The sequence below is a fragment of the Zalophus californianus genome, chromosome 3 (assembly GCF_009762305.2).
Source record: "Zalophus californianus isolate mZalCal1 chromosome 3, mZalCal1.pri.v2, whole genome shotgun sequence".
NCBI classification, from domain to species: domain Eukaryota; kingdom Metazoa; phylum Chordata; class Mammalia; order Carnivora; family Otariidae; genus Zalophus; species Zalophus californianus.
Genome location: NC_045597.1, coordinates 85,816,955 through 85,843,639, shown reverse-complemented (window position 1 = coordinate 85,843,639; position 26,685 = coordinate 85,816,955). Strand labels below are relative to the sequence as shown.

Sequence of the window (26,685 nt, the reverse complement as noted above, 5' to 3'; positions counted from 1 at the left end):
TCCAGACTGGCCACAGGCACACAGGTGCTACTTTGGGCTGGGGCTTCAGGGACCCTGTGTGGAGGGCCTGCTCAGGCCCTGGCCCCCACTCAGGCCCTCACTGGCCCTCACGTCCCCCAGAACATCCTTCTGGCCTATGACAAGCACAAGGACAAGACAGTACAGGAGGCCAAAGTGGCCTTCCTCAAATGGATCTGCCGGTGGCCCACGTTTGGGTCTGCCTTCTTCGAGGTGAAGGTAGGCTTCACCCGGCTCTGTGGCTAGTGTGTCTGGGTTGGGGGAAGGGACTAGCTCCTCTTTCAACTCACGTCTAGGGGCGGGCCTGGCCACCTGGTTTGGAAGGAGCACGTGTGCATGTGTGTGCATGTGTGTGCCTCAGGGAGGTGGCCCCCTGGCCTCCTTGGCTGGGCTATGACCACGGTGCCCCCCTCCCCAGCAAACCTCAGAGCCCTCCTACCCGGACATCATCCTCATCGCCATCAACCGGCACGGGGTTCTGCTTATCCACCCCAAGACAAAGGTAGCAGCAGGGCCCGGGCAGGGCTGGGGAAGCTGCCAGGGTCCCATACCCCCGCACAGGTGGTACACCCCTGCCCTTCTGTCCCCCACTCACACGGCCCCGTGGGCTCTGGAGGACCCCAGAGCAGCAGCTCAGACTCGGGGCCCCTAGGCCCCCTGGGCTTCAGCTGGGTCCTACCCGCCCTGCCCACTCTGCCCCCCAGGAACTGCTCGCCACCTACCCCTTCACCAAGATCTCCAGCTGGAGCAGTGGCAGCACCTACTTCCACATGGCGCTGGGGAGCCTGGCCCGGGGCAGCCGCTTGCTGTGTGAGACCTCTCTGGTGAGCCCCAGACCTGGGGGCCTCCTGGGCATCCCAGGTCCCTTCCCCCACCAGACACACAGCACACAGAGGCACCAGGGACTACGTTTCCCTAACCCTGACCCCAGACTGCCACCAGGGAAGTGGCTTACGATGAGGGCCAGGCTTCCTGTGCCCAGGGTGGGCTAGGCCAGGCTGGGCCAGCAGAGTCTGGGAAGGGGGAGCAGCAAGAGAAAGGCTGGGAGTGTCATCCAGGGACTGTGGTGGCAAGGCCTGGTGTGGGCCTCCTGTGGCCTTGGGCCACTCTGAGGAGGGAGGAGGACTCTGTTCTCAGTAGCAGGAGCCCTGCTCACCTCTTCACCTCCTGTCCAGTGTGTCCTTGAGGCAGAAGCAGGGCACCGCGGCTGCCCCTCACAGCCTCCAACCCCACCCTTCCCCTGTCCAGGGCTACAAGATGGATGACCTGCTGACCTCGTACGTGCAGCAGCTCCTGAACACCATGAACAAGCAGCGGGGCTCCCAGGCCCCAGCCCAGGCTGATCCTTAGCACCGGGAGCTTGCCTGCCCACTCACTTACCCTTCCCAATTGGGGGTCCTGGTGGCACTTCCCTAAGGCCCTCTTCTTGGCCCAGAGCCTGCCCTCTGCAGGCAGCCTTTCATGCTGCCCTCTCTCCAGAACACACCCACGTCCCTCAGCCCACCAGGTAGGCCTCCTCTCCTGAGGGGCTGACCATGGAGGCCAAATTGGGGAGCCCAGGGCGGGGCCGGGAGTGCCAGGCCTCCAGGTTGATGAGTGGATGGCTGAAAGGACTCCCCCAAGAATGTTCAATAAAAATTCCTGAAGCAGTGTGCAATGTGTTAGAGAAGGCGGGTCAGGTGGGCAGGAGGCCTAGGAGGCACTGGCCAGCAAAAGGTCTCTTCCAGAAAAAGCAAAAAGCATTGTGACTTCTCTGGGGATGCCTGGATGACAACTCCATTCTCAGTGAATGACTTCATTGGTCTCTCCCTCCTCCCTTCATCTGCTTTCCCCTCCCTCCCGCCTCTTCCTATGAGGCCTCTTTGCATACCTCTCTCCTTCCCCCACAGGGCACTGGGACACATAACTGCTCCCAGGAGGGCCCGGTGCAGGTGCAGGCCAGGCCTGCCTGCTCTCTGGCTGCTGGCTTCACGCGAAGGCCAGCCTGTGCCCAGGTGCGAGCAGAGCTGGATGCACGGCCTTAGTGGCCTGGGTTCATCCCCACCAAGCTGGCGGGCTCCATCCTACCCACCTGGCCAGCCTTCATGGACTGAAGGTTTCTGGCTGGACTGGTCTCCAAGGCGCGATGGCAGCCTGGCCCTGCCAACAAGAGCTGGTTCCTAACTGGACATCTCTCTCACCTGTCCTGTTCAGTGTCTATCTCTCTAAGCATTCAACGACCCCAAAGCAGTATGTCCATGGGGGCTGCTGCCTCACCTGCTCACTCCCATGCCAAAACCCACACCAGCCATGTGGTCGTCTAAGTAAGCCTTCATTCATCATGCAAGCACCAGTTCCTGTGCTGGCCCTGGAGGGTCAGAATGAGTCACCCACCCAACCTCACTACCTTCTGGCCCCCGGTCAGCTGCACCCAGAGAATCAGCATGTGCCCTTGGTGGGGCGGGGGGGGGGGTGTAGGCAGCAGGGAGCCCGAGGTGCTGCGGGGACCACAGAGGAGCTTCAGGGAGCCACAGTGGCCCCTGGCCCAGGGTGGAGTGGCCAAGGCCAGATTTCAGGAAGGAGGACTCCTGAGTGATGGTGGGAGTGGGGGGGTCCTTGTCCCTCCGAGAATGATTTGTGGGGTGCAGTTGCGGTTTAAGCACAAGGATCCTACTTGGTTGGGTGAGTGTGTCACCAAGGGTCAAAGGGTGGTTCCCCAGAGGCCCCCCTCCTCATGGCCAGGGTCACGGGGCTGGAGCAGCTGCCTGGCTGTGGCCTCCCCAGGGCCATGTGTGCACAGTGGGACCACTATGGGGTGGAGGCTGGCCAAGCTCCCACAGAAGGATGTGAGCTAATGGGTGCCCCTGAAGGAATGGGACAGGTCTGGATGAGCGGGGCTGGGAGCAGTGGCCCATGACCAGGGCCAGGTGACCCCAGGCCCTAATTCACTCACGGAGAACCTGGAGCTAAGGCTTGTGGGCACAGGCCTGTCACAGGCTCAAGGGCCCTGCATCTGCCCCATGACTGCACAGAAGGAAAGAGAGGAGCCCACAGCAAGGGAGAGAAGAGAGGCCTGGGGAGGAGGGAGTAGGGGCAAAACAGGGGGTGGTGAGCAAAGAGAGCAGGGGAACGAGGTGGGGGAGGGAAAGAAGGGGAGGGGGGAAGAGGTACAGGAGAGGAGGAGGGGCAGAAGGAAGGAAGGCGGGGGGAGGCCACAGACAGGGAGCGGAGATGAGGAGTGGAGGCAGCGAAGGGCAGGGGGCACCAGCAGGAAGGGATGGGGTGGAGGCGGAGGGCGGGCAGGAGCCGCTCAGGCAGAGTTGAGGCCCACGGACTTGGGCTGGGCCTTGCGCGCGGCCAGTTCCGACAGCTTCTTCAGCCGCTTCTTCAGCTCCAGTGGGAACTTCTCATAGCATCTCTTACACACAGGCTTCATGTCGAATTCCACAAACTTGTTCCTGCGGAGGAGGTCCAGCAGTCAGGAGAGCCCCCGGGCCCCACCAACTCGGCCTACAGAGGCGGAGCAGGGGGCTTCCCTTGGCCCCTGGCCCACAGCAGTCCAGGTCCCAGGGTGAGCTTCTGGCCAGGGGTCACGGTTGACAAGGAATCAGGCCTCCAGGCCTCCTTTCCCTCCCAGAAGCTTCTGGTACTCCAGAACCGTCCACAACTCCCTGCTGGCCTCAGAAACCTGGGCTCCACTTCACCTCACAGCTCCAGCCATTCTGCACCTCCTGTGGTTCTGACCCCTTTGCCTTCAAACATGCTGTTCCCTGAGCTGGAATGCCCTTCCCTCCTCAGAGCCCAGTGTCTTCGCTGGTGTGTTGGAGGCTCACGTCGCTCCTGCTCTCACCCTGCCCTGGTGGCCCCTCGATCTGCCTCCGTGGGGCTGGGGCTGCCCCTTGCTGCCACTGCATCCCCAGGGCCTGACCACAGCAGGTACCCAGGGAAAGCATGATGACGAGCCCCTGGGAAGCCTACCCAAATCTGAGCTCCCGTGACAGGCTCCAGGAGGAGGCAGAGGCAGTGCAGGTCCCTCTCCGCCCACCCTGGACACCCCAGGAGGTCGGCACCACTTACTTCAGGGTGAGCTTGCTGTTACAGGTGGAACAGGAGAAGCAATGCACGCACCAGGCCTTGTTGAGCGCTGACACCACTGTGGGGGTGGGGGTGGGCAGGCTGAGCAGGCCCAGGCTGGCTCAGGACCGGCCAGGCCTGCAGCGGCAGGACCCACATGCTAGAGGGCCAGCCTCAGGCACGCGCGGGGGGGGGGGGGGGGCGGGGAGGAGGGCGGCCAGGGACAGAGGAGCCTTACCATCACCCTCGATCACATGGCTGCAGTTATAGCAGACATCCCCAAAGAGCTGCAGACAGAGCAGGTGTCAAACTTGTGGCAGGCTGCCACCTGGCCCCCATCCCACCCCAAACAGCTGCTCTCAAGCATCCTCCCGAGACTCCTGGGTCCCTCCTGCCAGGGTGCAGTCTCAGGCCTGAGGTGAGGGCGCCCTGGCCCATCAGAATCACCACCCCGGGACAACAGCAGGTTGAGGCATTGTTCCCAGGAAGGCCCCGTTGCTCCGGCTGGCGTCGGTGAGAGGGACGGGCCAGGGCCGTACCCCCTGACTTTTGGACCACAGCAACTGGGCAGATCTGCTGGACTGGCAGGAAGGGGAAGGATGGCAGCATATGCCACCCCCATGAGCCCAGGACCTCACACAGTGCTCTCATTCAGTCCTCACAGCAGGTCTGGGCCAGGGTCTCAAATGGCACTGAGCACACAGCCCAGCCTCCACACCCACCACAGGCTCTGGAGGGGCTCTCCCTGTCCTCTCCTACCCAGATGGGTGCCTGCAGCATTCTGGTCACTGACCCCACATCACCTCCCTGAGGGCTCCCCACGGCCCCACAGCCGCCCTCCAGACCCGGGCCTCCACAGGCCCTGCCCATCCACCCTCTGCCCCCCGGGGCCCTACCTGGTTGTAGTGGGTCTCACAGTAGGCCAGGCCCTTCTTCTCGTAGTGCCGGTGCCCCAGGAATGGCTTCTCACACTTGGCGCAGACAAAGTGCTGAGAGGAGAGGGGGCAGGCAGGGCAGCTCAGGGCTGGAGCCTCACCCCCACCCCGGGAGACAGGGGATGGGGTGCCTCACCGGCCTCACCGCTGGGCCGTGGGGCTGACACCTCCACGGACCGCCCATGAGTCAGCAGACCCCAGTCCTTCCCCGGTGCACAGTGACACGCATCACCATTCCCTCCAGGGCTGCTCCCCACCTCAGCAACCTCGGCCCAAGCCGTCAGGTGCTGGTGAGGTGCCTGGTGCACTGTGCGCCCTCCCCGCTAGGGCCGCTCTGTTATAAGCAGGGTGCGCCCCCCCCCCCCCGCAGAAGGCTGCATGTGTCTGCTTCCCGTGGGCATCCCCTGCAGGCCCTGGGTCACTGAGCGGCAGCATCTTCTGGTTCCTATGGTGTGTGGGGGTTCACCCTCCTCGTGGGGGCCAGGGACCAGGGCCTGCATCAGAACCCAAGACAGAGCTTCTGGGACACAGACCTAGTCAGGGCATCAGGGAACACAAGCCTCCCTTCCAACGAGTGTCTGTAAGACCATTAGAGCCCATAGTGTAGAGGTAAATGTTCCAGGTAATGCAGGCAGACACACCTGAGGAGCTCAGCCAGCAGGTGCGCCCAGCTTCCACGTCTACGTGAGGCTGTGCACAGCCAGTTCTGCCAACCATAATCCCACAGGGTGTCTTAGACAGACTGTCCCCAAGGTTTTCTCATGACTTTGGAATCCTCTAGAAGGCCAGGACGGGGAGGAAAGAAGGTGGGCACGGCTGCCTGACCGTGGCCTGTGCACTCAGGTCTCCTGGCTCCCGTAGAGGCCAGGCACAAGGAGGGGCAGCACCCAGGAGGAAGGTTCCTGCCAGGAGCAAGCCACATGGCCTGGGGTGGGAGCATGGAGGGGCTGCAGGGCCAGACTCCGAATATAACAGTGAGCCCCCTTCCCCGGCCTTGCTCACCTCCACGTGCCACTGCTTGCCCAGTGCGTTGACCACACGGCCCTCAATGGGCCGGCGACAGGCCCCACAGATGGGGACGCCCATCTTGTCATGGCAGGGCAGGCAATAGAGCTCACCCTTCAGCTCTCGGGCCTCTGCAGTCAGCTCCTTCCTGGAAGACAGAGAGGAGCCCCAGGTGACATCCTTGCCCCTCTGCAGGGCCTGCGCTGGCACTGGCGGGTCCCACCAGCCCCTCCAGCCCCAGGGAGCAGCTTCCGGAGAGGCCCCGCTCCAGTCCAACACAGTGTCCAGGGCAGGCGGCTCTTTGATCTCTGGGCTCTTCGGGGACTTCCTGTGCCCCAGACAGGCCCCGGGGCACAAGATTCCCGCACAGGCCTCGCAGAAGGCAGTCTGTGTTGTGCATTGTCAGGCCCTCTGAGAAGCAGATCTGTTCTCTGGCTCCTCCGCACCAGACTGGGTGTCTGGGACAGGGATGAGGGAATGCTCTGCAGCTTCTTTCCCCTCTCCTCCCCTCTCCAACACCAGCACCAACCCCTCCTCCTTGCCCTGGCCCTCCAAGCCTATGATTCCTCCCTCCCAGCTTCCAGGGGCCCAGCCCTCCCTCATCCAGCGGGGCCTCACGCAAGGGCTCCCTGAACAGGGGCCTGGAGAGAGGCGTTTCCTGCAGCGATGCCCTCTATGTCCGCCCTGCACCCCCTCTCCAATTGTCCACCCCTCCTGTCCCATCACTGCCCCAGGTGGGGGTCCCACCCAGCTCACCACCTGCCCCTGGCCCAGGGACTCAGCCGTGCACATACCCGCAGTGGGTGCAACTGAAGTGGTCCGGGTGGTAGGCGTCATTCTTGAACATAAGGGGCTGCTCATCGATGACCAGATGGCACCGCTGACAGACATACCTGCCCAGACCCTTGGCCTTCTCCCGGTTGTGGCAAGGCCGGCACAGGTGCCTGTGGGAAGTGAGGCAGGTATTAGGGGCCAACTGCCCACTCCCTCTCCCCCTCCCCAGACAGCATGGTCCACCTCCTGGGAGAAGAGACCCCTGGACTCCTGCCTGCAGCTTTAACAATGCCCATAAGCTTCCAGAGGCTCAGCGAGTGGTCCAGAAAAGCTAGCTAAATAATCCTGGGGCCAGGAAGGCTACAGACGTGCCCTCTCAAAAGGGGACTTTGGAAAATGGAAAATGGAAAGGGCACTGGAAAATGACTAGAAAGAAATACACCAGAATGTTGGTGTTTGGATGGCAGAGCAGCCTTCTTGCCTGGAACCCCCTTCTCATCTGATTTGGCTTCTAAGGCTGCTGCTGCCTTATCCATTCGGAGTTTGTGATTCTTGGCCTGGCGAAGAATGGTATTCCGGCGCATGGTCTTTGCATATGGGTTTAGCTTCAACATGATTCTCAGGTTCTTCAGTGGATTCTTCTTCAGGACTCTGCGATGAATCTTCTTGCGTGGTGCTCGGAGGGCTCTTTGGATCTCTGGACTTTTCAAGATTCTGCTAAGGTCTGTATTAAGCATCTTATGCATGGGAAGGTTGTAGTTACTCTTGAGGGAGGCAGCCTTACACCAAGTGCCATACAGATCATCTAACTTGAGGATAGTTTTCTTCTCCCCACTTTTTCTGAGCCTAGGACATCATATGGAATAGAGTAGACATTTCACTGCCATTTGCTGAAAAATTAATTTTATTTTTCAAATGTCTCTGAACATGGGTGCGTAACTGAATAGTGACTGTCAGCTCGAAAACCCCACTGTGCCCAGCAGAGCGGCCAAGGAGGGCCAGGTCTGTCTGGCCTGCACACCCCCTTCCTTTGGGGTCTGTCAGACAAAGAGAGACCCGTACATCTACAGGCTTTCTGTCTCCAAAGACAAGCACAGCTGTGTCAGACAGAGGCCCCCAAACCCAGGAATTATCATTACAGAGTCTTTTTTGTAAAGACCTCAGAGTAATTTCTGATGCTACTCCCTGCATCGGGCAACAGCTGTGGTCTCTACTGAGAGAGAAATCAACATGGTTTCTGTTTCCTTGTGCCTCAAAGGTGGCAGGAATTTAGATTCAGGGTCCCCAAGCAAAGATGTACAGAGGCCCCAATCCATTACTCCCATCCCCCACCTGCCACCCCAGTCTGTAAGCTATCCTGATGCATCCGGGCCCTCCCTTCCTGCCTTCCCAGGCGCCCATCCACGGGGAGCCTCTCTACGGGGACCTGGTACCCACAGTCAGCCTCTTTTATAGGCAGATCAAGGAATCTAGTTAAGAGATTAACTGTCAGACTCAGGATCCTCCAACCAGGTGTGATGGGCAGATCCTAGATGCCAGGGAGGCCAACTCACTGTCCATGGCTGCGACCACAACGTCTGCCACCTCACTGGGGTCTGGATTCCCCGCAGCTTAACACTGCTGTCTGCTTGCCTTATTTGTGTCTTCTCTCCCCAGCAGGTGGGAAGGCCCAGGGGCCCAAATGAGTGCCCGGTAAACTTGTTAAGCTGCTGACTGGCTCCGGGCTGTGTCCCACACAGGGTAGCAGCTCAGGCTGAGTCTCTGGTACGTGAGTGAATGAATGATTGTAGAAGAGAGGAAGGCAAGAGACAGTGGGTACCATCTCCCATGACAATACAGCCAGGCCAGTCCCCTCACCGGGGCCACCTGACTCCACCCACCCACGGGACACAGATGTGGCCTGTCGCTGCAGTCTTCGTCTCCCTGACTAAGGCTTTGCCCCATTGGTCCCCAGATCCCCACCCCTGCAGCCACCCAGACCCCCTGCCACAGCAGGCCCAAGCAGAGCTGCTCCCCCAGCCGCCAGATCACTGTGGTTCACCCTGTCCACACCACACCCGCCACCTGCTTGTGTCTCTGTCACAGACACAGTATTTATTCCCTATGACCCCACTCCCAATTTTGGTGACTACTCTTAGCATTACAACAACACTCAAGTCATATGGAATAACTTTCATTTCAAAGCTAGAGACATTAGCACAACTCCCCAGAATTCTGCTGCAATGATCAATGCCCTCACAGCTACCATCTGCCATCACCCAACAACAGGAGTAGCCAGTCACACACCCTCATATCAAATCCGTGTGAGCCGGTCCTTTCAGACCTCCACGCGGGGCAGCACAGGGGAGGGGCCGGGCTCTGGTCACTCACCTGCGAACCCCACTGGCTCCCAGCCAAGACCAAATTGTGGAGCCCAGTGCCCCACAAGGAACCCCAGATGGGAAACGTCTTTTCTTTTTAAGATTCTGTTTATTTATTTGTGGGGGAGGGGGAGCAGACTTCCCACTGAGCAGGGAGCCTGATGCGAGACTCGATCCCCGGACCCTGAGACCATGACCTGAGCCAAAGGCAGACGCTTAACTGACTGAGTCCCCCAGGCACACGGGGAAATGTCTTTTCAACAGACCAGATCCCAACACCAGATCTACAGGCAAACTGCAGAATTCTTTTCTAGGTAGAATGAAGATGGAACCTAAGAATTCCGGCATCAAGGTGCAACAGAAAACCAGAACGAACCAAAACATTAACACACACAAATCATAAGTTTTGGAGCGACACATGCTTGGGTTCAAATCCTGGCTCTGCCACAACAGATGAATGGATAAAGAAGAAGTGGTATATATACACAATGGAATATTATGCAGCCATCAAAAGGAATGAGATCTTGCCATTTGCAACGACGTGGATGGAACTGGAGGGTGTTATGCTGAGTGAAATAAGTCAATCAGAGAAAGACATGTATCACATGACCTCACTGATATGAGGAATTCTTAATCTCAGGAAACAAACTGAGTGTTACTGGAGTGGTTGGGGGTGGGAGGGATGGGGTGGCTGGGTGATAGACATTGGGGAGGGTATGTGCTACGGTGAGCGCTGTGAATTGTGCAAGACTGTTGAATCACAGATCTGTACTTCTGAAACAAATAATGCAACATATTTTAAGAAAAAAGAAAAAGAAGAAGATAACAGGAGAGGAAGAAAAGGGGAGTATGTCAGAGGGGGAGACGAACCATGAGAGATGATGGACTCTGAAAAACAAACTGAGGGTTCTAGAGTGGAGGGGGGTAGGGGGATGGGTTAGCCTGGTGATGGGTATTGAGGAGGGCACGTTCTGCATGGAGCACTGGGTGTTATGAACAAACAATGAATCATGGAACACTGCATCAAAAACTAATGATGTAATATATGGTGATTAACATAACAATAAAAAAATTTTTAAAAAAAGATAGTACACATGGTAGTTACTTCCCAATGATAGCTATGTACATTTTTTTAATGTTTTAACTAAAAACTGCAAAGGTCTTTCGAGATTGGGCGTGGTGATTTGGTTCCCTGTGTTACTGTATATATCATTTGGGGAAAGACGGGGGGAAACGAGCTTTGCTTGCTTGGTCTCAGGAGCAGCCACCATCCACATCCCAACCCCCCCAGCCTCGAGCCAGCCCCAGGATGAGTCTTGGGGACTCCTAGGCAGTGGGCAGCAGTGGTCGTCTTCACAGGCCTCCTGTCCAGAGGAGGAGCCCGCCCAGGTAAGGGCCAGGCCTCGCGGGCTGAGCGGTGTCCCCACAGGCACAGACAGCGCCCCATTATGAGGCAGCCTGCAGCTGTGCCCCGCTCAAGAGAAAGGCCATGATTTATTCCGCACGTCCGAACGGAGCCTCATTATATGGGGCAAGACACAAGGACCCTACAGCAAGTGTCCTGAAAGAGTCCCCTCTCATTCGACCAAACAAGGCTCCTCAGCCTCCCAGCCTCCCCATTCACAAGACCCCCTCTACAGTCCCCGAGCAGGCTTAGGAGCCCAGGCCCGTTGCCATGGCGGCCAGCCGCTCCCTGCCCCCCAACGGTAGGAAATTACCCTGTGCTGAAACGTCCTCTTGTCTCCGTCAGGCCTGGCCAGTCCCCCCGCCCAGCCCGCGCCCACTCCACGGCTTCCAACACAGTCACACACTCGGCCTCTGTGACGCTCAGTGGCCAAGCTGGGGGGGCCGGGGGGGACACGCGGGCTGGGACACACTGAAATATTCACGACCCAGTGGCAGCAGAGACAGCCGTAGGAGTGGCCCACCACACAAGGAACCTCTCGGAATGAAGCGGCCTTTCAGGGCCAGAGGGGCTGCGGCCTCCCCTCCTCTCCTTAAATAGCCAGCCCTTCGACCACAGCTGCACGGAGCCCACCGGCAGTGCCACCACCCACTGGCCACAGCCCACCTGCCACCCCGCAGCCCTCCTGCCCTCGCACCTGGACCCGGCTGTGAGAGGTAAGGACCAGAGCCCGGTCAGGGCAGGCAGGGGGTTCAGGAGCCAAGCAGAGGCAAACTCAAAGCGCGGGCAGGGATGGGGTGTCCCTGTCCTGGAGACACTCTCTGGGATAATGGTATAACCTGTTAATCGAAGGCTGCCCTGGCCTGAATCACAGAGGTCCCACCAGGTGGTATTCCTGTCCCAGGGTCGGGGGCTTGCGGAGGGCGAGTGCCCCGTGCACAGTCCCTCAGCTGCAATGACAGTCAGCTGGAATCAGCACCCATGCTCTCCACCACTAGGCCACCCGGAGCCAGAAGAAGGAGCAGGGAAGAAGAGGTGTCAGCCCATGCGAGGGAACTGCCATGCCCCCCCACCACAGCCTTGCCACCTTAGGCCTCTTCCTGTGGCCACACCCGCCCACTCCTCCCCTTCACCGAGGCCCAAGACCTGCCCCCTGATGCTTGCCTGACCCACAGCCCCAGATCCCCCGATGTCCAGGCCCAGGCGCCCTCCATGTGCCCATGCCACGCTGCTCTGAGCAGTACCACAGACGAGCCAGTGAGGGCAGGCCGAGGCTTGCATGTCTAGGATACGCATAGTGAAGCAGGGACCCATTTTGGGGCAAAAGTCAGTATCAAAACTCCTATGATGGGAGGAGTAAAGAAACCTCAACAAACCAGAAACAAGCCTAAAAGCATTTCAAAATTGAGTCTAGATCCCAGAGAGAGCACCGTGCATGTGGCCTTTAGTGGTGGTGGGATGCGGGGGGCAGCTGTGCAGGAGGCAGCCAGCCAGCTGCTGGCCCGACCACCAACCGGGCAGCCAGGCAGGTCCCACAATCGATTTAATGCTCTGCGGTCACCATCTTGAAACTCCTACTTTTTGGACAAGGGGCCCCACATTTTCATTTTGCACCGGGTGCCAAAAATTACATCACCAGTCCTGGGGCCAGACCCCAATGAGGTGCCACTGAGCCTGAGAGGCAATTCCAGCCCAAGCCCTGAGGCCAAGCCACACTCCCAGTTCTGGCCCCTGGCCCCCGGCAGCCCCCAGAGGCAAGGCAGTGTTCTGGGAGGTGCTCGTTATCCCTGCTAGGTGTCCCTGAGCTGACTGCCAAATCTAGGGCCACTGTCCCTGGCCAAATGACCTTAGGCAAGTTAGCTGATTTTAAGCCCTGACTTTTTAATCCCTAATCCATAAAAGGAGGCTCCCGAGGCCTGCCTCTTAAGAGTGGCAGCGTGGGTAACCAGCACCTGCGAGCAGCCCTCACGGAGGGGCCGGGGGACAACTGCACTGACGGGCAGAGTCCAGGCGTGAGGGGCAGCCCAGAGCAGGGGGAACCGAGCCCCGGGTTCCACACCACCCTTCCCTCCCTTGGCCCCATCCCCTCTCCCAGCAGCCAGGGCTGCCCTGGCAACAACCCCTCGGGTCGCATGTACCTGGAAACAGCAGGACAATAACCTCTGTATCGGATCTCCCCGCTCTGGAGCAGGGGAGATCATTCGGTCAAGGGAACTTCCCTGGATCCTTTCAATAACTAAAATGTGACCTTATTAGGAAAGTAACCCCCTTTACTTGGCCGTCTGCCACATACCCGCACTGCCCCTGGCTCTGTCCTGCTCAGGCAGCCGGCCCTCACCCTTCCATGTGTGTGCTGCCGGGAGCCGGGGGGGTGCCTACAGGACCCCAGTGGTGGTTGATGAAGCCTGATGGGGAGGGTCAAGCTGCTGCCCGTCCTGACAGCCCAGCATACCCATGATCTGGACCACCTGCCCTGCTCCGTCTTCTAGAGGAGTGTGTGCCGGGCCCTCCCCACACGCCTCTGTTCTTCATCCACGCCTGGGGATAGCCCCCAGCCTCCTCCGCCTCCTCGAGGGGCTGCCGTGCTATCAGAACTGCCACCATGCTTCCTGGGGGAAGCGAGGCCAGGACACGCTTGCAGAGAACTCGCTCCAGCTCCCGACTGCTCAGTACAGAGCCAGGCTCAGCCAGGACATCAGCCCTGACCATGCCACCACCACAGCCTGTATGTGTGAGAGTCTGCCGGGCATGAGAATAAGGGGCTGGCGGCAGCTCAGGGATGCAGGATGCGCAGGGTCAGGGTGGAGGCTGCGCTGGCCCTGATGCCCGTCCCTCTTCCGCCCTCGCCTCCCACTCCCAGCGCTGGTGAGGGAGGCAGGGTATTTGGGAGCTTCTCTCTCCTTTTTGGATCTCTTGAGCTCACCTAAATCAACACAGGAGTCTGCTCCTCTGTCAGGGAGGGAGCAGGGAACACCCACCCAGAGCCGGGGTTTGCCAGCTACAAATGGTCTATGGCAGGGCTCGAAGCCGGCCTCCCTCGGGTGTGGGTAAACCAGGCCAGGGAGGCCAGGCAGACACAGGCGGCTTTCCTGGGCCCCAGGTCTCTCTGGGGCTGCCGGACTCGGCAGGAAGACCATAGCCAGTCTCACTACCTCTGGGAAAAATAGCTCTTCCTCTCCTAGGAAAGAATCTGCCTCCTGGTTGCTAAACTACTCCAGGCAGTAAAATCCCCCCTACTGGCCTGAGGCCCAAGTGCAGGGCTTTCTAAACTACAGGTCTCCACACATTAGGATGTCCAGAATGGAATTCGTAGGCTGAGTCCAGAAAGCTTGAGAGACGTTGGGATCAAGGCCTGAGGGGCCTCTGACCTCCCAGGAAACTGCCCACCACTATATTGCTGGTGACGCCCTCCTGGGTGGCAGGGGCTGGCAGGAGAGAGGCATAAAGCAGTGACACACTTGGCACTGCAGTTGGTGGGAAGTGCCACAAGGCCTGCGGGGGATGGGCCAAGAAGGGTGCCAGGACTCCGGGTGAGCAGGGTTCACCCTGCAAGGGCAAGGCTCTGCACACCAAGCTCTCAGGAATAGGTGATCTAGGGGCGTCTGGGTGGCTCAGTTGGTTAGGCGTCCAACTCTTGATTTCGGCTCAGGTCATGATCTCAGGGTCCTGGGATCGAGCCCCACGTTGGGCTCCGTGCTCAGCAGGGAGTCTGCTTGAGGACTCTCTCTCCCTCTGCCCCTCCCCCGACTTGGGCTCTCTCCTCTCTCTCTCAAATAAATAAATCAATAAGAAAGAGAAAAAGAGAGAGAGAGAGAGAGAAAGGAAGGAAGGAAGGATGGAAGGAAGGGAAGGAGGGAGGGAGGGGGAAGGGAGGGAGGGAGGGAGGAAGAAAGAAAGGGGTGATCTACCCACCCACCCACCCACCCATTGGGAGTGGAGCTCAAGGGCCCCTCGAACCACCCCTGCCATTTAGAAAGCACACCTGGGGAGCATGGCAGAAAATAGGGGGCCCGTCCCTCCATCCCAGAGCCCAGACAGAGGGGATTCACTCCTCACTCTCCCCATGGTCTGAGAGAGTGGACTTCTGGGACGACACACAGCCCAGGGCCCGGGCTCCTGTGTGCCCAGCAGGGATGCAGTAGCCAGTGGGAAGCAGGCCCCAGCAGCAGCCTGGCAAGCTCCGGGCCCTGGCTTCATTTTTGCTTTTTGCTGAGCTTCAGAAAGCCTCTGACACATATCCTCCCCCAGATGAACACGGTGGGTGCCCTCAGTAGTCCCCAAGGCAATGCCGAGCTAAGACGTTTCACAGGTCCCAGGCTCTGGAACCTGTCTGGTTGTTCCCTCCAGGCTCGTCCCCCGGCTCTGCTTCCGGCTGAAGCATGAATGGCCCGGAGGTGGCTTCCCCAGGTCTGACCGCCAATGCCTCCCTGGCCACGGCAGAGCAATGCGGCCAGGAGACGCCCCTGGAGAACGTCCTCTTCGCCTCCTTCTACCTCCTGGATTTCATCCTGGCTTTTGTTGGCAATGCCCTGGCCCTGTGGCTTTTCATCCGGGACCACAAGTCAGGCACCCCAGCCAACGTATTCTTGATGCACCTGGCTGTGGCCGACTTGTCCTGCGTGCTGGTCCTGCCCACCCGCCTCGTCTACCACTTCTCTGGGAACCACTGGCCTTTTGGGGAAATCCCGTGCCGACTCACCGGCTTCCTCTTCTACCTCAACATGTACGCCAGCATCTACTTCCTCACTTGCATCAGCGCTGACCGCTTCCTGGCCATCGTGCACCCCGTCAAGTCCCTCAAGCTCCGCAGGCCCCTCTACGCACACCTGGCCTGTGCCTTCCTCTGGGTGGTGGTGGCCGTGGCCATGGCCCCGCTGCTGGTGAGCCCACAGACCGTGCAGACCAACCAAACCGTCATCTGCCTGCAGCTGTACCGGGAGAAGGCCTCCCACCACGCCCTTGTGTCCCTGGCCTTGGCCTTCACCTTCCCCTTTGTCACCACCGTCACCTGCTACCTGCTGATCATCCGCAGCCTGCGGCAGGGCCCCCGCGTGGAGAAGCGCCTCAAGAACAAGGCGGTCCGCATGATCGCCATGGTGCTCACCATCTTCCTGGTCTGCTTCGTGCCCTACCACGTCCACCGCTCCGTCTACGTGCTGCACTACCACGGCAGCGGCACCTCATGCGCTGCCCAGCGCATCCTGGCCCTGGGAAACCGCATCACCTCCTGCCTCACCAGCCTCAACGGGGCGCTGGACCCAGTCATGTACTTCTTTGTGGCCGAGAAGTTCCGCGATGCCCTGTGCAACCTGATCTGTGGCAAAAGGCTCTCAGGCCCGCCCCCCAGCTTTGAAGGGAAAACCAATGAGAGCTCACTGAGCGCCAGGTCAGAGCTGTGAGCCCCAGGATGCCAAACCTGGGGCCCACCGCCATACACTGTCTTCAGAAAGACAGCCCCTCCCCCGCCAGGGTGCATGCCACCCAGACTCGTGAAGGAGAAGTCCACCTTCTCCCAGCAAGCCACTGTCACTCTCTCCAAGGGCGGAACTCAGCACCCGGTTCTGTCTTATCTGATGTGCAAATCCCTAAAAAAGGACACCCCTTGATGGGACCAATCGGCCACCCCCTCTGCAGAGACTGTGCTGGCCCTGCTCACTTGCAGTTACTAGATACTCAATGACTTCACCCCGTGGCAAAGGGGGGGCAAGGAGGCCAGAGGAATGTTCCTGAACAATGAGTGTCTTTCTTTCCCAAGGGCTGCTTGCTAGACTCCCAACCTCCTTCCCACCACAAGAACCACAAGGCAGCAGGGCTCTGAAGAAAGAGCCCCCAAGGCAGCGGCGAATGACTTAAGAGAAGGGGGGTGCGGTAATCCAGGTGGAGGGGGATGGGGTTTGAGTTCCCTGGGTGGCACCTTTGCCAGATGACCCCTCAGTTTAGGGGACGTGGCCCATAACTTACAATTGAGTGTTGTAAGTACATTTCGGGCTGGCCACCAGGTGACATCCAACAAATGCGGCCTATGGGCTCATCATCTCAATGCTGTGTCCTTGATCCCTACACGTGGCCCGACAATCCCCACGCCTTCTCGGCAGCTGCCTGATCCCTCTTGAGTTGGTCCAGCATACGGCATGGGTGGGCAGACGGGGGGAGCCGGGCTTTGTCCCTGCCTCAGGACATCTCCAGCAGGGAGCCTGAGCCTGGCATGGGGCCTTGTGTGGCACTAACCCAGACCAGCAGGGCTGTCGTTAGCCCTGCTCCCTCCCAAGAGGCTCTCCCAGCCGTAGAGGGCCAACCTTCCACGCTAGCAGGTTCCTTTTTGTACCTGATCACACTGATCATAAACATAACTCTACTTGAAGATTCTGAAGGTTATTGTGTTCGGCTGACATTACTCCCTTCCCAGAACTTCTCCTCGCTTCCACCCAAGAGTGACAAAGAGGACATGAAGACAGGCTAGGCCAGGCGGCACATGCTTTTGCCTCTGGTTCTGACAGCCCCGCGCAGGCCTGCCCCACGTGGACAGTCAAGTTCTGCATCATGGGCCTCAGAGGGCTGGCCCCGGGCTAGAAGGGTCTGAGCAGGGGCCACACTTCCTTCACAGGAGCCCTTTCCTTCCTTGAGCGCTTCTAGCCTCCCAGGGGCGGGGGCTCAGTGTGAGCTGTAGCTTGGGAAGAAAGAGGCCTCGCTCAGGCCCACACCCGGCGGGCCACCCCTGATCAGCACGGGACCCCTGTGATACCATCTGCCCTCCAAAGCCCCTCATGTAGACAACAAGACAGGCTCCTGCCCAGGGGCCTACAGACACCAAGACTGACACCAAGCAACATGGAGCAAGCAAATGGGTGCGATCCCTACAGGCAGCATCCAGAGCAAGGGGTGCGGTGGCAGAGAACAAAGAAGCAACAGGGTAGGAGAGGGCAGGGGAGTCAGACACCTAGGGTGGGCGGCGATCGTCACTGGCACGGGGAGACCTGCTGGTCAGCCGAGGAGAAAGCAGAGTTTGGTTGGGGACTGTTGTATTTGGGATGCCCAGTGGACACCACGAGGCTGAGAACCCGAGGGAAAGGTCTGGGGTGGAGGTATGCATCTGAATCGTCCAGCACATGCATGCCAATCAGAGCTCTGGGACTCTGGACAGAGATGAGGCCCATGTGCCGAGCCCCCAGCGAGCCAACATGGAGAGACAGGTGGAGAGAGGTAAGTCAGGAGAGGCGAGGACCCGGCATGGGCAGGAAGCGGAGGAAACCAGGAGCCCTGGTTTCCAGGGTCCTGGGCGCCTGAAGGGCAGGCATTTCAGCAAGAAGGAAAAGCTGCCAGGAAGCCTGCTGAGAGGCCGAGAGGACCAGCAGTGACCCATGGGTCTGGCAAGCAGAGGGAGGTCGTGGGGGCCGAGCAGACTGGCAGTTGGGGGCACATGAGAGGAGCCAGCTAGGGCTCTGGGACACGTGGCAGACAATCGCGGTGGGAGCACAGCTCTGGGAAAGAGAGCATAGAGTGCAGCCAGGAGCCCCGCTAGAAGGAGCAGGACCTCGGGAGGAGCAGGGACAGGGCCTCCGTGGTGCTGGTGCGTGGAGACTGAGCAGGGCGGGGCGGGGGGGAGGGCACCAGGGCAGGGAGCAGGACAGCCTTCCCCTCGGGGAAGTGGGAGGGGACGTCCTGGTTTTCGGAGGGTGGCGGGCAGAAAGGCAATGTGGGGAGAAAGGAGCCGTCTTCCTGGAAGGCAGGGACTTAGTCTACCAAGGAACCCTAGCACGGGGTGCCCTGAATGTCAGAGTCAATTTGGGCCCCCTGGTTGAGTGGTCTCTCTCCAGCAGCATTTAGCCAGGGGTACATGGAAGGAGGTAAGTGGTTGGGGTAGCCAGGCAGTAGTGATAACCCAAAGCTCTTTGTCCATCCACTGCATCTGATGGTCCCTGCTCCGGCCACCTTCGTCCTCGCTGCCTACTGTCAGCCAGCTCCTGGGAGCACCCCCGGGCCTGGGGCAGGCCCTACTCTCTCCAGCCCCAGCCCTCACCTGTAAACCAGGGGTCTCTTAGCAGCCTCGCCGGTGCTCATTGGCAGTGTCTGGGTGAGGGCCCTCCTCCCACCCAGCCCCGGCCCACCTCACCTGCCTGCGTTCTTCACGAAGCCCAGGTCAGCCAGCTCCACGTCACACAGCTCGCAGCGGAAGCACCCGGGGTGCCAGTTGCTGTTCATAGCCTTGATGACGCGGCCGATGATGAACTCACCTGGAAAAGATCGGTCCCTGCTGGCTAAGGCAGGAGTGCGCCCCCCTCCCAGCCCCCTCCCAGCCCCCTCCCAAGCCCTGCTCACACTGGCACTCGCCTGAGCTCAGCCTGGTCCCAGGGCTCCCCTCCCAGAGCTTGGGGGAGGTGATGCCTGCAGAGAGCTGGTGCTCAGAGAGGGGGTCAGGGAAGAGCACCTGTGCTCCCATCCACCTGCCCAACCCCCCAGGCGTGCAGAGGAGTGTGCTGCATCCAGCCCTTACCGCAGGATCCGCAGCACGGAGCAAAGAGCATTTGGAAGTCGTGTTCGCAGTACTTCCGGCCTTCGAACTGCAAATGGGCCAGCAGACAAAATTCAAGCAAATGCCCATTATTCCCCCCAGCTGGCCAGTCTTTGTTGGATCAGGACCTGCCTTCGGGGAGGCTAGACAAGCACCCCAATTTGTGCAACTGCTACCGGCAGGAAGCGGGGTGCAGCACCCAACCCTCCTTCCAGAGAAGGCTTCCTGGAGGAGGTGGTAAGGAGCTGGAAGACTGCAAGGGGTGGAGGTGCTGAGAGGAAGGCATCCCAGAGCAGCAGGGGCAAGGCCTGGAGATAGGAGGGAATCAGCCGGAATTGGCCCTTTCCACAGGGCGGGTGTGCAAAGTGAGGGGTCTCCGAGAAGCTGGGAACTGGGCAAGGCCAGCCCTCCAAAAGCCGAGGCTATTTGCACAAGACCTTGGCCCTGCTGGTGCTGGGAGCGAGCCGAGGGCTGGGATCAAGTCTGATTTATAAATGTCACTTGGCCCTATTTCCTGTGTGTCTTCTCTGTGTGAGAAGGCATTTCCCCCAGCGGTCACCAGAGACCCGGAGAGGGAAGACAGAAAGAGGGATACAGGGAAAACATGGGGCCCTAAGGGAGAACCCCAAGCCCTGCAGCCAGCAGGAGCCACTCCGGGCACCAGCCATCGTCCCCATGTGCCTGGGCACGATGGCCCTTGCACTAGCCCCAGGTGTGGCCAAACCCTGTCCCCGCTTTCTTCTCCCTTGACAATTTTCTTTTCTTTTAAAAAAGGTCGGTTTGCCCTCTTCTCTGAAATGAGCATCTCGGGCTACAACTGAATACAGCCCTACCCAGTGGCCCATAGAGGTGGCAGGGCATGAAATTCACTCAGCAATGACTATTTCCTGAGCACCTACTGTGCTCCAAGCTTTGTTCTAGGCACATGGCCACTGCAAATAGAGCTCGGCCTCCCCTCCCCGTGCCTCTACAGTGGGCCAGCATTTCCCAGGAGGCTGGAAGCCTCCGACGGCCAGGAGGAGCTCACACACCGCAGGGCCGCCCATCTGTCAATCCCATCAGCTGTACCTTCCGAGTCTCTCCAGCCTCTGAGCCCTGGTCACCACCTCCACTGCACCCCCCACTGGTGCACTGGTAAATGACGACCAACCAGTCCTTTGGAAGGCGGGGTCCGATCTGTAGCATTTACCAGTTTCTAAGGTGTGACTTTTCCTGCCACGGACAATGTCAAGCTCCCAACAGGACATCAGCATGGGGTTCAGATATGTGCGGCAGCCATCAGGGTACGGTTTCCACCACCCAGGTACAATAGACAAATAACCTCGAAGGCATAGATGATAGGAAAACGTAACAAAATAATTAGGAAATGGTGAGTTTTGAGTATGTGTTACCCTTGTTTTCAATAAAATTTTATCTCCCTGTACATTTATATAACTTAATTTTTACTGAGAGTTATGTTTAGCCACTAGCTGGCAAATTTATTGAAAATTTAAGCAATCTGCTCTTATGAGCCACTATTATGGCCTGATCTAGACCATGTTACTTGATCTGGATTTTTTCAGTAATCCAGCTTCTGGCCCCACCTGTTCTCCAACTTCTCTGCCTGCCCACATCAGTCTCTCCCCAGCACAGCAAGGAGAGTGGTCCTTTTCAGATGTTAGACGGACTGCCTCCTGCTGCACCTCAAATTCCCTGCATGCTCTGACCTCAGGGCCTTTGCACTTGACTGTGCTCTCTGCTGAGTGCTCTTCCTGCAGATGTGTGCATGGCTCCCTCACCTCCCTCAGGTCTGCTCAAACATCACCTTCCCTGGCCACCCACCCTCCTCACCCCGAGATCCTCTATACCCAGAGCACTGAGCACCATCTGATATACCATATATTTATTCTGTTCACGGTCTGATCCCAAGGGAGGGTATGTGCCACCAGGCCAAGGTGTTTGCATCCTGTGGCCTCCCAGAGTCTACCCAGAGGAGGCTGGATGAATGGTGACTCTCCTTCAGCACCCATAGCCACCAGGGGGCCCTGTTCACACCTCATACGTGAGGATGCACCCCCAAAGTGCAGCAAGCCTAAGACCTGGCGTGACTGCCCATCAGTCACCGGTCAGGACCATGGCTGGGCACAGCCCACGGGCTCCTAGCACACAGACTCTGAGCGCGTGGGGGATTCGGGCTCCGACACGGCAGTCCGGCCGAGGGTCCTGGGTGCATCCTCACCTCGTAGAAGAGCCCCCCGGGGAACGGCCGGAAACACTGGGCGCACACGAAGCAGTGCTCGTGGTGCAGCTCCCCATTGCTGTTGACGATCCGCTCGGCAGGGGCGAAGCGCGCCTGGCAGCGCTGGCATGCCGCGTTGGCCAAGGCGTTGGACATGTTGCTGGGGGGAGAAGGGACGGGAAGGTCAGGACTGCAGAGGGGCAAAGACAAGCAAGCCTGGAGGGCTGCACTCGAGGGGCACACCTCCCTCCTTAGAAAGCTAAAATGCTCTCCAGAGTAAGGAAAATCGCTGTTCTCGCCCTGATGACAGTCCTGGCGCCGTGGGGACTCAGCAACGCGCAGTCGGGGCCCAGCTGCCTGGCACGGGCTCAGGTCAGCCTGCACAGCTGCCCTGCACACCCGCCGAAGCTTCTGTGCCCCACGGGCATCCTAAGTGCCAGCGCACACCAGGGGCTACAGGATGTATTCCCAGAAGACAACCCTACTAGGCCAACACAGCATCCCCATTTTACAGATGGACAAGCCAAGGCCTGCAGAGAGTTAGTGTCCTTCCCGAGGGCCACAGTGGGTGGAAGCAAAGCCTGGATTAGAAACCAGCACCCCTCCAGACTCTAAAGCCCCCATCTTTCCGCCACGCCCTGCAGCCCCCAGGCACTTCCATGGAGCATCAGACACGGCCGGGCCATAGCCAGGCACACACCAGTCAGAGCCGCGAGGGCTCAAGACCGGCACTCTCACGGTGGCCTGGGCTGTACCTCACTCTCTGGGTCTAGACTCCCAGCTGTGGAAAGACCATAGATGGGTGATAGGCCAGTCAGATGAGGGACACGTGTCGGCACTCAGCTCATGCCTGGCCCACAGTAAGCCCCCACAAAGGATGGTGCAGTAGTTGCCAACATCTCTGCTTGGTTCCCAGGCTGCTCAGTCTTCAACATGCTGCCCATGTGTTGGGGTGTCTGTGGCCACCTCAGCTCCCTCTCGTGCCTCCTATCACCTCATCTCGGGGAACCAGAGTCTCTCAGGTATAGAATTCACCCAGGCACAAATCAGTAGCTCTGTAATCCACTCATTTAATCCCTGAGGCAACCCTCCCCTCCAGATGAGAGACCTAAGGCTCAGAGAGGTTAGGCAACTTGCCCAAGCTCACACAGCAGATGACAGAGTCCAGATTTGAACCCAGATTGGTCGGACTGCAATGGGTCTTTCCTCTGCACCAGGAGTTAGTTGCAAATCACCTGCCCCCCAAAAAACATAACCACCCTACCATGGAGAAGGTGAGAGTGTGAATCTTTGGGATAGGAGCAGGCTGGGAGCAAATCTCCCCCTCCAGGGTGGGCAACACCGTCCCGGGGTTAAGTGGCAGGATTCCTTTTGGGAAGAGTAGAGTCCAAACTGAACCACAAGGGGAAATGCCCACACTGAGCCAGGCCCATGCTGAGGGGCCCTGAGGCGTGGCCCGGAAGAGCTGTGTCGGACTGGCAGCCTCTATGACCTTCCAACATGCTGATACCCAATGCCTCTTGCTATACGGGTAGCAAACAGTCTCAAGTGTCAACCCCAATGGATGGGTGGTGGCTGCCTGGATATCTGGGCAAAGCAGGACAGTCAGGCTCAGCAAGGAGAGATGCAACCAGCTGCCAACGTCAGGTAGGCGCATAGAGGGACTGCACACAAGCTGCCTGCTCCTGAGAATGTCTTTCCAGCCTGTTCTGTCTGCTGGGGTATGAATTCCATCCCTCCCTGGCTGCCTCAGCATTGTGAGAGGAGTTCTCGAGTGAGTGAAGCTCTGGCTGGGGTGCTCAGGTGTCTGTCCTAAGCAGGATGAGCTCAGGAGGTGGAAGAGGGCTCTGCCAGCCCAGGGTCCAGGTGTGGGCTAGGGACAGTGGATCTAACAGGGCTGCTGGTGCACACACAGGCTGAAGCTGGGCTGGGGGCCCCAAGCAGGACGCCCTCTCTCTTCAGCCTGGGAAACCATGTGGCAGGGAGGGGCAGGGCCAGAGGGCTCTTCAGAAGCCTTGCCAGGCACTGCTGCATGTCTCAGCCTGCCCTCGGGTGTGTTTTGGGGACCAAAGCCACCTTCTCTGTCCACGTACCGGCCACCGGTGCAAGGAAGTAGGAAGGTGGCAGGAAGAGTCAGGCAGAGCCCAAGATGCAAGGGAGGGTCTGCACGAAGCAGCCACCCCCGCCCAACACACACCTGGCACCCTCCCCAACAGCCTCCACAAGGTAGGCCAGACGCGGCTGAGGAGCTACTGCCTAAGCCGCGATGGAGGGCTGGGCTGGACCCGTCAACACAGGCATAGTTTCCCACTGCAGAGCCCTGTGAGTCTAGTGGCCTTGTCCTCCCACAACACACACCCAAGGTGGTGGAAGGAAGTTCCAACTCCCGGCTGTGCACAAGACCTTGCTGGTCTTGGAGAAGTGAGAAATCAACAGGAAATCCTGTGACTCTGGATCTGGAATTCCCCACTCAAAGGAACCAGAAAATGAAGCCAAATCAAGGATTCAAGTCCAGCCCCCAGGCTTTTGGATTGCGACTTAAACCCAGAGCCCTGGGTCCTAACAAGTGAATGCCAGCAGAGCCCTTGTGCCTCCCAAGGCCCCTTGCCCTCTGGCCCCCAGTGGGGCTGACCCAACTCCCACCTCCACTCGCTGCCAGAAGGCTGCCTTCTCTGCCAAAGCCACATCTCCTAGGTGGCCCACCCCCACAGCCACTGTCACTCGCTTGCCACTAGCCCAGACACTTGACCAGCCTTCAACCGTTCCACCCTTGTAAGTAGACCCTCTGTTAAACTCTCCCCTGTGATTCCATCTCACAGTGACTGCGTTCCTGGCCAGCACCCTAACAGATACCACCCCCACAGCAGCCGGCCAGTCCCTACCTTCCTGTTCATCTTCACCTGGTCCCCTAAGCAGAGCAGCTGGTCTTTAACTGGTCTGTGTCTAGCTCCCCGGCTGGGTCCCTGGGCACCTCGGACTGAGGATTTTACCATCTGTCTCCTACATGCCTTGCACAAACCCTGGCAGAGGAAGGTGGGGTGTGGAGGGAATCACACACTGGCCGCTCCACCCCAAGTCCTCACGGGCAGCAGCACCCCCAAGGCACTCCTGGGACTGCATCCCCACGCCACCCTGCTCGGGACCACAGACAACACTCCAACCCACTGGCGTAAGGCAGAGGGATGGACAGACATGCAAATGTGCCTAAATAAACCATGTCACCATCAGAGAAATGCCAGCTGTCTCCTGCAGGAGCCAATGACACAAGAGGGGGCTCCGGGCTCACCCCTCCATGTTGAATCTGATAGCGCCCGCCATCAGCTGGGGGACCTGGAGAAGGGTAGCAGCTTCTCTGGGCCTCATCTGCAAAGAGGTGCGCCCGAGTACGAATTACCGCCTCACGGAGCTGGGGTGAAGAGCTCAGAGCGTGCAGCACCTTGAGCCCAGGGCCAGGCAGGCTAAGCACTGGGTAAAGAGACCTCGTTTCCCTGCAACTCTGGGAGCCTTCCAGAGCACCTCCTCCCCAGCCCAGTGCTGGGGAAGGCCTGCAGCTTGCCCGCGCTCCCTGCCAGAGGGCAAAGGGTGGGAGACATGGACATTCCTCATCCTCCTTCACACATTCCAGCCAAGAATGGGGAGCACAAAGTCAGCCTAGTTATTCCCCCAAGGAGACCCCACCATCCTGCCCCAGCCGGACGACACTCATGCTGCCAAGGGCATGGCCGGTGACCAGAGGGTGTACAAGAGCACACCATCTCGTGCCTCTTCTCCAGCCCTTCCCAGCACCCCAAAACACCCTCAATCCTGAAAGCGCGACACAAGCCAGTTTGTGAGCTTGTGCAAGATATCACTGGCTGACAAGATGTCACCGAACTTTACAATGACTGGGGCGGGGTGGGGGGAGCCCTCTCTGTGCCCACTTCTTGTGAGGAGAGGTTGCTGGTTCCAGATAAGGACACTGAAGTACAGAGAGGATCAGTAAGCTGCTAAGGGTCACACAGGATGGACCATGTTCTCTCCTGTCCCCTCAGTTCGTGGTGGCTTTATACAGGCACAGCCGTTCAAGACTCTCCGTTGTTTGTTTGGGTTTTTTTTAACAACCCTAGACCCTGGGGCGCCTGGGTGGCTCAGTTGGCTAAGCATCTGCCTTCGGCTCAGGTCATGGTCCCAGGGTCCTAGGATCGAGTCCCGCATCGGGCTCTCAGCTCAGCGGGGAGCCTGCTTCTCCCTCTCCTTCTGTCGCTCCCCCCTGCTTGTGCTCTCTCTTTCTTTCTCAACTAAATAAATAAGATCTTTAAAAAAAAAGAAAGAAGAACAACCCTAGACCCTGCCCCACTCCAGCCTCACACCCATCTGAGCCTAGAGAGATAGGGTGAGGGCTTGGGAAAAGGCAGGGGCCCGCCACAGGGGTCTGTTCACACTTAAGAATAAGTCAGTGTTACTGACGCTACACCGCCTGAGCAGCAATCAGTCCAACGCGTGTGCTGTACGGCCAGGCAGACCAGGCTGCCCACCTGGCTCAGGTGTGGCTATGTGCTCTGCCGCAAAGTACTCCCTGAACCTGGGCCTCCTCATCTGTAAAATGGACTAGCAACAGCTACCTCGGGGGCCGCCCGGGAGGATTCAGTGAGGTGACACCTGCGAGCACAGCCCATAACAGCTCCATAACTGGCAGCCGGTCGCAGTTCCCCCCCGCCACCCCGTGCCTTCATCAGACACATCTTTACTGAGAACCTGGTCTATGCCCAGGCACTGTTCCAACTGCAGCGAGAAAAGAGGGATCCCACCACAGCACGACCTCTGAAGCTCGAGTGGAAGACGCCCCCTGCACCGCCTGGGCCCCCTCCCTGCCACCCCCTCATGAGGGTACCTGGCTGCACACAGGAAACAAGAATTTACACCAAGCCAGGTCCACCCTCAGCCTTGGGAACACTGGAAAATTAAATGCTGCCTCGGGCTGCTACACGCAACGCATTGACACCATCAGAAACATCTTCCCAGTCTGTTTGGAGCCTGTGGGACACGGCTTTTCCTGAGGCCCCAGCCGTACCTCTTTGCTCGGGCAGCTTCACTGACTTAGAAGCAGGTGCGCTTTAAAACCGTCCCGCGGATAACAGAGGGCTGAAGGAGGGCACAGGCCAGCAGTTCACAGAAAAATAAAGACAAGTAGCACATAAACATATGTGCCTGCGTGCAGGGGACTTTCCTGAAGCCTGATTTTCATGACCACACCCATGTGCCCTCCTTGCATCTTGGCCTTGTCTATACCGTGAAATCCCTCTCCAGCATGGCCTCTGGCCTCTCACTGCCCTGGGAGCCATACCACACCTCTCTCCACGAGTGTCCGAGGACATCCAGAGGCCTACCGGTGAGGAGTCCCCTTCCAGCACTGCCACGCTCAGGTGAGT

General features: G+C 58.9%; 3 protein-coding genes across 16 annotated transcripts in view; 2 read left to right on the top strand and 1 right to left on the bottom strand.

The window, feature by feature from the left end:
* MYO7B (myosin VIIB) overlaps window positions 1-2,164 on the top strand; it is a 98,540-nt gene extending 96,376 nt beyond the window's left edge. For 5 of the 8 annotated variants that reach the window (XM_027588704.2, XM_027588709.2, XM_027588703.2 and 2 more), the window contains 3 exons: window positions 121-237; window positions 437-520; window positions 723-2,164. In XM_027588704.2, coding sequence (XP_027444505.1) covers window positions 121-237; window positions 437-520; window positions 723-1,010 — 489 coding nt within the window. In that variant the 3' untranslated portion in view covers window positions 1,011-2,164. The remainder of the gene's footprint in view (window positions 1-120; window positions 238-436; window positions 521-722) is intronic. The other 3 variants (XM_027588706.2, XM_027588708.2, XM_027588707.2) reach the window with 2 other exon arrangements.
* A 149-nt stretch (window positions 2,165-2,313) lies between these two features.
* LIMS2 (LIM zinc finger domain containing 2) overlaps window positions 2,314-26,685 on the bottom strand; it is a 38,334-nt gene continuing 13,962 nt past the window's right edge. For 3 of the 6 annotated variants that reach the window (XM_027588714.2, XM_027588711.1, XM_027588713.1), the window contains exons 2-10: window positions 21,278-21,437; window positions 19,042-19,108; window positions 18,661-18,781; window positions 6,806-6,955; window positions 6,009-6,159; window positions 4,968-5,060; window positions 4,310-4,358; window positions 4,075-4,150; window positions 2,314-3,455 (exon numbers count right to left, since the gene is read on the bottom strand). In XM_027588714.2, the coding sequence (XP_027444515.1) occupies window positions 3,308-3,455; window positions 4,075-4,150; window positions 4,310-4,358; window positions 4,968-5,060; window positions 6,009-6,159; window positions 6,806-6,955; window positions 18,661-18,781; window positions 19,042-19,108; window positions 21,278-21,437 (1,015 nt within the window). In that variant the 3' untranslated portion in view covers window positions 2,314-3,307. The remainder of the gene's footprint in view (window positions 3,456-4,074; window positions 4,151-4,309; window positions 4,359-4,967; window positions 5,061-6,008; window positions 6,160-6,805; window positions 6,956-18,660; window positions 18,782-19,041; window positions 19,109-21,277; window positions 21,438-26,685) is intronic. The other 3 variants (XM_027588715.1, XM_027588716.2, XM_027588717.2) reach the window with 3 other exon arrangements.
* On the top strand, window positions 10,383-18,654 carry GPR17 (G protein-coupled receptor 17). Of its 2 annotated transcripts, none has more exons than XM_027588718.1 (2): window positions 10,383-11,266; window positions 14,898-18,654. In XM_027588718.1, exon 2 carries the CDS (start codon window positions 14,930-14,932, stop codon window positions 15,947-15,949), a length of 1,020 nt encoding a protein of 339 aa, XP_027444519.1. In that variant the 5' UTR covers window positions 10,383-11,266; window positions 14,898-14,929; the 3' UTR covers window positions 15,950-18,654. The 2 variants fall into 2 exon arrangements, with proteins under 2 accessions (XP_027444519.1, XP_027444520.1); XM_027588719.1 differs by having other exon boundaries at window positions 14,860-18,654.

Coding starts and splice junctions, on each gene's coding strand:
- GPR17 (XM_027588718.1), top strand. CDS start 14,930: ATGAATGGCCCGGAGGTGGCTTCCCCAGGTCTGACCGCCAATGCCTCC.